General features: G+C 46.0%; 2 protein-coding genes across 2 annotated transcripts in view; one reads left to right on the top strand and one right to left on the bottom strand.

The window, feature by feature from the left end:
- Positions 1 to 511: 511 nt before the first annotated feature.
- Positions 512 to 2,265, bottom strand: mrpl19 (mitochondrial ribosomal protein L19). Its single transcript, XM_088286512.1, has 6 exons — positions 2,098 to 2,265; positions 1,803 to 1,926; positions 1,570 to 1,688; positions 1,361 to 1,495; positions 1,112 to 1,293; positions 512 to 936 (listed from the first exon to the last, which is right to left on the bottom strand). The coding sequence occupies exons 1-6, from the start codon at positions 2,174 to 2,176 to the stop codon at positions 703 to 705; spliced, it is 873 nt and encodes a 290-aa protein (XP_088142638.1). The 5' UTR covers positions 2,177 to 2,265; the 3' UTR covers positions 512 to 702.
- A 606-nt stretch (positions 2,266 to 2,871) lies between these two features.
- Positions 2,872 to 7,963, top strand: part of eva1aa (eva-1 homolog A, regulator of programmed cell death a) — a 35,626-nt gene continuing 30,534 nt past the window's right edge. The window contains exon 1 of the mRNA XM_088286918.1: positions 2,872 to 3,236. Coding sequence (XP_088143044.1) covers positions 3,128 to 3,236 — 109 coding nt within the window. The 5' untranslated portion in view covers positions 2,872 to 3,127. The remainder of the gene's footprint in view (positions 3,237 to 7,963) is intronic.

Genomic DNA, 7,963 nt, shown 5'->3' with positions numbered 1-7,963 from the left:
CGTCTGCTCCTCCCGTATTGAAGGCCATTTTCTTGGAGTCATCCCGGAACATGGAGAAGTGAGAGTGCAGGGCCTCGTTGAGTGTTTATATACACACAATCACCAAGCGCAGACATAACATGAGGAGTCTTGAGTGTTTTTTAATGCTAGACGAGTGACGTGCTGACATACCTTCCCAACACCGCAACTTTCCATCCACAACAGTAAAACATTACTGGGTGCCCTTGCTCCATTTGCTCTCAATACCACCATGCATTTCTTTCCTCCTCCGTTTTAACTGGTTTACACGGAGTGAAATACTTTAAATCTCTAACTTGTACTCAAAGGGTTCTTTTAGGGTTTGGCGCTATGAAAGCACTAAGCTCACTTTTGTGGATTCAACAGCAAAAATCTGGCAAGGGTCTCCCTGCAAATACAGAGGCTCAGTTATAAAACAGCTGACAGTTTCATGAGTATGTGCAAGGAAACACTGCCGCCTAGTGGCAAGATGTGGAAAAGCAACAGACGCGTGGAAGTCTTGCTGGGCTTTATTCTACAATATCTGCATTGTGTGTAAAAATGCTTGTTCAATAGGCAGCCCATTTCAAAAGCATGAAATGTGGAGTTCAACATTTTTGACAGACAAATAATCCCTCATAAACAGATTTAAAGAAAAAAAAAATCTCAGTCCAGCGCGTTGAGTCTACGGGGCAGTCCGAGTCGTCAGGCGCTTTTCAACTTGCTCGCCTCCTGCCGGATCTCGCTGTAGATCTGCTCCTCAATCTCGGAGGTGTCGTACTCCCGCAGCATGTCGTACTCCTGCCAAGGCATCGCCCACTTCTGAGCGTGCTCCATCTTGGCCGCCGACAAGCACAAGTCGAAGCGGATGCCCTGGATGTTGAACTTGGGCCGCTCCCAGCGTTTGGACCACGGCTTCGGACGCATTCTCACTTTAAGCTGGAGGACGGAAAGAGAGGCGGAATGTCAAATGGACTTCATCGTCAAATGGACTTCATCGTCCAGACTTAAAAAAGGTGCCTCATTGATGACACGTCTCAGATTTTTAAAATTTCACTTTAGTTCCCTGTTAGTAATGATGTTCACAGATAAACAATGACAACGTGTCGCTCACCGTGTTCACTGGCACCTCTCCCGTGGGGGAAATGGGCGCGGGCTTCATTTCGGGATCCACGGTGCTGTACTCGGGCAGGGCGTCTCTCAGGTACATCAGGTTGTCATCCAGCCGCTTCTCCAGCTTCAGCACTTGGATCTGCTGAATGCGCGGGTTGTACAACTCGTAGCAGAGCTCCACACCTGGAAACCGAGCGGTTAATATCACTTGTTTGTATTTTGAAGCAAAATGGCAGATAGTTGAAGTCACCTTGACTATTGATGATGTTCCTCAGGACAAACGTTGCTCCGAGACCCTTCCCACCTTTCTGGATGCATATGCCAACAAATCGGTTTGATTTGCCACTGGCATTGGGGTCAGCCATGGTCACAGCAAGTATGCTGCCTGTAAAATAACAACGCAAGTGAGTGTAGTAGTGGCGTTAATGTGTGGAATGGCTGCTGATGCCAGGGACTTACCCACGTAGAATTCCGGCAGGTCGATCACAGCCCTCCTGCGGATCATGTCTTTCCTCTCCATGTAAAACTTCAACCGGTTTGTCCTCTGGCGTGGTGGGATGAACTCCGGGCTCAGGAACCTAACATGCAAAACACGTTAAGGGGGTGCAGGGTGATATTGTGAATTAAATTTGAAGTCCCCCTTGAGGAATTATAATGAAAATCAATGAAATGAAATTCAATTTTGAGCATACTTCCGCAGAGCTGCCACATTCTGTGTTTTGTCAACTATGACAGGCTTGGGCGGAGGCGTGAATTTCGTTGGTCGGCCTGCGTCGCTTCCCGCAGCCGGACGACACGCGGACGTGGACAAGAACCCTGAAAACAAAACGTCATTTTTATTATTTAACAACATAATGTTAAATCGGTGGCGTTGATGACAAGTCCACCAAGTAGCAACTTTAGCTTCAATTTAGCTCGGGCGGACACACAAATGTTAATGTTTAGCAATAATGCGTACAGTCCTGCTGGCAAAAAGAGGTCACTTACGGTCATTCCTAAATTGTAAGTTTCTTAACAACCTTGAGGAAAATAGACATTTCGCGAGCGCTTTAGCGGAGGCTGCCATCTTTGAGCTTTTGTTGTCACATGCTTTGTACGGAAGCCTCACTTGGCCATAAGTATAATGACGTTTGAACGGCAATACAGTGGAATGACCACAAGATGGCGGCATCGTTGTTAAAATGGATTCGTCCAGGTGTAGTAATTAATCTAGAAAAAAATGCTAATCGACTTTGTCGTTATTAATGTCTAATTTACCATTATGTATTGACATACTATCCATAATTTTGTATTCCATTGTTAAATATAAAACATTGTTGGACAACTTTATTTATTTCAGTAGTTCAATCAAGAGTCAAACTACATGTATGTATGACGTCTTTTTTATTATTTTGTTTTATTTTAACTACAATCTTCGACTGAACGGGTTCAGCTGTCACACGATTCAGTCCATTAATTGGTCGTTAAAGTTTACAAGATTACCACTTCAGTCCTTTGTGTGACTTTTTTAGGGTTTGTTGTGAGATATGTTTAATTAAAAAATCGAAGAAAGACAAATTCTTCCTAAAGTTATAACCGAGATGTTACGTTATTACAACAACATTATAGCTTCACAATGAAAAATCAGTTGACGTATATTGTGGGGCAACTTTTTACACTTAAAAAATATCAAAGCCTTAGCATTAGAAGAAATCTGATATTCTGTTTAATTGGGTCTGCAGGTGTCAGGAAGGCTGCAGAGGGGGGCGACAGTCCTCCAGGTGGGCTGCCTCCACCACCACGCCGAGTTCAAAGAAGGCAGAAAAAGAAAAAGAAAAAAAAGAAAAGTGTGCAGCTGCAGCCTGGAGGAGGAAGACGTCGAAGAAGAGCCTCCATCCCGGTGTGACGAGCGTACTTGACGGGACGTTGAACGTCTCATGTGCACCACTCGTGCTGCTGCTGCTGCTGCTGCTTCTTGTTCCGATGTGGACTTTCTGGTGCCAAGCGGGATCTCAAATGCACCTTTGAGGCTTCAAGGATGTTCCACCTCGATGGGACTCTGTCAGCCGTCACTTCTGCGCTCCTGTTGGGAATAACTTGCCTGGCCGTCGTCTGCGATCGCTCCAAGGGCTCCTCGGACTTTTCAGGTTGGTTGTTTGTGATTGCGATCGCGTCAAAAATACGCCATCGATTTGCGTTTCGGAGGCAACGACGAGGCGCCATGTGCACGCACTTGTTTTTATGCCGCGCAACAGTTCCAACATGAAATAGCGATCGCGCATCATTTTACACGCGCGTCACCATCAAAAGTGAACTTTAAATCGATTCGGGGGTTTTTCGGGCTGCAGCATGCGCGCACTTGTTTGTTGTCTAATATATATTGAACACGTGGATAAATATTTGTGCAGCTATCGTGGTCCTTGTCTGGCAAAAGGAATGAAGCAACGCACCCCCCCCACACACACACACACAGTGTTCCTTGACGCGTTACACAAATATTTTAATCTGAAATCTTTTCCGTGCAAAACCCACGTGACAAATGTATTTTGTGTTGCTGTTACAGTGGCATAAAATTCGGTGCAAAAGTTGTTTGTGCACCACCATAATGGCTTTGAAGTAAGTCAGTGAGGATTGGGTTGAAGAGTAAACTTCTGATTTGCTTCCTCTCACATCTTCAAGACATACATTAGGTTCATTGAACACTTGAATTAAAAAAAAAACAACTCATTAGTGTGGTGCCTTTTTACCCTAAATCAACTATTGAACAACTGAGGGCAAGCTCTAAAGAACAGGATGTATGTTGCGCTAAATCGGTGATTGCAGCCATTTTAATGTACGTCAAAAGTGTATTGACGCCATGACATCACTGCAAATATTAACATTATTTTTCACACGCTGTTGAACATCCTTTGCCGTCAATGCTGCTTTCATTTAGTCTTCAGTAAGTGAAATCTCAGTGGGACTGAGATCGTACCTGTGACTTGCCTTTTTAAGAATATTCTGATTCTTGCAAGATTTTACTCGAACCGTTGACGCTGACCTTGGACGAGTTTTGGCTCCTGATCCTTAATTTGGTAAAGGCTGAATCCTCCGCTTGATTCTTAGCAAGTCGTTGATTCTTAAAAGTGCGTAAACAGCTGCCTAAATGATTTGAATTGTTGTGTATTTACCAGATGTAATAACACGCTAATGCTACACGTGCTAATCAAGGTCCTACTTTTGTGATTGACCCTCCACGTTTTCCCGTGTTTGGAACTTTTTATGTCGATAAGCTCCTGACCTTTTCTAAATTTACCGCTCAGGCAAGAAAGCAGACAACGTGGAGTCGTGTGTGTATGAATATTCTTTGCCTTTCTTTGGATGCTGTCAAAGTAAACAAAACCATTTCATATAAGCGCACGAAAGCTGCCAATTACCTCCGAGCTACAGTTTATGCGCAAAGGCGTGACGGAATCGGCGGGCTTTTATGTCTCTGGAGAAAGTCTGGCGTATGAACGAGACCAGGCAAATTTAACTAATGAGGCCCCGTGTTGGATTAACGGCAATTGCAGACCTGCAGCTTTTATTTTCCGTGTCATAAAACACGACGGCGGCTTTGCGTCGGTGTTTATTGGTCTCTAATGATCGGAAAAGTATAGCGCACGTACGTCGTCCTGTACGGTCGCATGTGCTTTAATTTCAAGGTTGTGACGAAAAGCTGTTAACGAGCTTGCGGGCTTGCCGGGTTTTGCCGCCGCTAAGGCGATCGTCTGATACAAGTGGAAGTTAAATTGAGTAATAAAGGAGGGGGAGGGGGGGGGGGGTGTTTTACAACAGCTGATTAGAGATTTCCACTTGGGGTCGGTTTACCAACAGGCCGGCTCAGACGTGATTATTTCAAACCTCGGTGATAGTCCGGAGTTAATGAGTTGAAATTGCGGCTTTGGCCGGGACGTGTTGCGCAATGTCTTATTACACCGTTACGACTCTCACACACACACACACACACACACATCAGCTCCCCTTCCTTTTTCCGAACTGCTTTGCCTCCCTGGGGCTCAGCCCAAACGCTGTGTGTGTGTGCGTGTGTGTGTATGTGCGTGTGTGTGTGTGTGTGGGCCAAGTGAGCTCCATCTAAGCAAATAGTGCCTCTGACGTGTTTTGTCTAGCTCACGGCAGGCAGACAGCTCGGCGGACAGCGAGGGCTTGACATAAAACGACACAGAGGCGATGCCGCCCTCCTCGCACCGTCGTAACGTCCCGACGTGATATGGCATTGTTGTTTTTGTCTTATCGGAGCAGAAGCGACACAAAAGAAACGCCGCCTTGTATTTGCTAAGCCCGATTTTTGAATCAGTTGCGTGCATATTTGTGGATATGCGTTGAAAGAGTTCCTCCCTGAAGATACACAAATACATAAAGCAGACGTTGCACCTGTGCGCGGGACAAAAGTGCTTTTCAATTGAGAGGCGAAGGCAACCGGAAGCGATATTTTCCTTCCACGCAGCGCGATGGTCTGTGACGTTTATACGCGTCTCACAGGTGCCTTCAAAACACTTTGAAAGAATCGAATTGGACATTCCAGAGCGGAGAGGCAACGCGTTGACGTGATTCATGTGGAAATATGTTGAGCGCGAACGTGCCTCAAAGCTTTGCGTCAACCGAGTCAAGTCTGGACACACAGGCCACATGAATGTGCGCCAATCAAAGTCGCTCGTTGCGGCGGCGGCGGCGCCGTACGTGTGGGATGAGAAAAAAAAGCTCTCGGCCTGAGGTCATGCTCATGAAATCTATTTTGTTGCTGGGGTGATGTTCAACATGAGTTGAAAACAGTTTGCATTTTGGAGAGATTTTTTTTTATTTTATTTTTTTAGCCCAGCCCTAACTGGGATGCAAGGAGCATAGGTGTCAAACTGTGGCCCGTGGGCCAAATTTGGCCCGCCGTGGAATTATATTTGGCCTGCGAGGCTGTACCAAATGACGATTGTTAAATTTTAGATTCTAGATGGTAATAGTAACATTCAAAATGATAACAGTAATTAAAAAAATTGCATTAATAAAACCACTTATAATAAAAAAAAATCAATATAAAAAAAAATCTGCATTTATATTGTTTTTAAAAAATTAAATGCTGGCCCACGACTTTGTTCAAGTTTTACTTTTCGGCCCACTATGTATTTGAGTTTGACACCCCTACTCTAGAGCAAAATGGTACCTCTAACTTTAGCGTGCACGTGTAGCCTCGAATCGTCAAATGTCATTTCCGATTCTGAATCTACTTGGCTTGTGCGTGATCGGCTCTGATTTACGTCACATTTTTTTTTTATTAATTGGCGATCAACATATGAGACAAACTCGTGAACCTGTGAGAAAGATTCTTGAGTGACACTCCAAGTTGTCCTCATAAATGCAAAAAATTAGGAACGTTTGCATGTCCAAATGGCGTCGCTTAATTGGAGAGGCTTGCACGTGTGTTGAGAACGAGCCCGGTGGGCGTGCGCACCGGCAATTATCTCGCCACGTCGTCCCCTCTCAAGTGCGCCGTTGAATTATGTCCTCACGTTGTCGGACGGGCACACTTTTCCTGGAGAATCTTCGCATGCTTTGATGCCCCCCCCCCCTCGAGCTTGCTTCCTTATGATTTTCTCAACCCCGTGAGTTTTGCAGACTGAAGGAATATTAGTGGTTTCTGCAGTTTGATGAAAAGCTAGTGTGGTGGGCTGCAGGAAAGGGGGGGTGGGGTATGAACAAGAAGGCTTTGTACAGCCCCCCAACTGTGTCGCCTTGGCAGTCTGCATTACAACACGCCACAACAGCCCCGCTCGCCTCAGCAATGCTAATCTGTTGCTTTCTGGCCCCCTCAGACCAGCTCAGGTAAGAAGCGGCCAAAGCTGGACCCTGTTTGCAGGCTTCTTCTTCTATGGCGAGGGGGCGGGGTCTGATTTCTGGTTCTTGCAGATCGATGATAGGAAGTCGATCGGAAAGACTCGCCCAATTCGGGTGGAGAGAAGGATTATCACGATAAGTCGGGCAAAAAAAATTGTGAGTCCCAAAACAAACGGAGAGCGGATCGTTGAAAGACGGCCAGCAGGTAGTCTTTGACAATTAGTCTGGCGCTTCCGTCCATCTGTTGGCCAAGTCCCACTGGGCGTGCTTGCAGATGGCTTTTCTCTCCCTCGCCCACTCCGGGCTTGTTCCATTGCTTGTTTTCACAGAGCAGCTCTCATGTTAAGCTTGTTAATTCCCCTTCCAAGCTTGTCCTTTCAGCAACCACCCACTTGCACCTTTTTTTTTTTTTTAACTTCAAGAACGACCTCGCTTTTCTTCACGGTGCATTTTTTAACTTTAAAATGAGGCACTCATTTATTCCTATTTTTTTTTGAGAGGTGCGTGCGGTTCAATTTTTTTTTATGTCTTCTAACGGCACATGATTCCAAACTCAAATCATTCTTACCAGCCTCAAGCATCAACTTTTTTTTTGCCTGATGAAGGATCCATCTGTTGTTCACTCGGTGACAATAAAGACACACAGATGCGTCTGTCCGGTGTCTGCCGCCTTTGAGGTCGTGTTGCGTCCACGCGGCTCTCGCGGGTCATAAAAGCGGCCATTAAAATGACAAACCGTTTTCTCGCGCTCGAGCTCCATTTCTGCGTTTCGTAAGACCTGCGCCATGTGATCGTGCAGACCCCCCCTACCCCCAACGTCGCACTTTCACCCCCGTTTCCACAGTGATAAGGACCCTCGCAACGGACACGCACAAAGTAAAAGTGTCCTCTTGCAGCGCGTCCTTTGACCCTGAGGGGTCATAAAAAGAGCCACGCGCTAAAGGAGGTCGCGGGAGGCCACGCATGTGACCTGAGTTTGGTTTTCGGACACCCCCCCACCCCAACGGGG

The sequence above is a fragment of the Idiotropiscis lumnitzeri genome, chromosome 21 (assembly GCF_059441095.1).
Source record: "Idiotropiscis lumnitzeri isolate Australia: NSW breed Sydney's pygmy pipehorse chromosome 21, RoL_Ilum_1.0, whole genome shotgun sequence".
NCBI lineage: Eukaryota > Metazoa > Chordata > Actinopteri > Syngnathiformes > Syngnathidae > Idiotropiscis > Idiotropiscis lumnitzeri.
The sequence above is the reverse complement of the archived record's forward strand: the minus strand, read 5'-3'. Positions and strand labels throughout refer to the sequence as shown.

Bases quoted from the DNA above. Each gene is read 5' to 3' on its own strand.
- mrpl19 (XM_088286512.1), bottom strand. From the start codon at position 2,176: ATGGCAGCCTCCGCTAAAGCGCTCGCGAAATGTCTATTTTCCTCAAGG. The intron at 1,496-1,569 runs GTAAGTCCCTGG...GTTATTTTACAG, and splicing joins CCTGCCGGAATTCTACGTGG to GCAGCATACTTGCTGTGACC. The intron at 937-1,111 runs GTGAGCGACACG...TCCGTCCTCCAG, and splicing joins GAGAGGTGCCAGTGAACACG to CTTAAAGTGAGAATGCGTCC.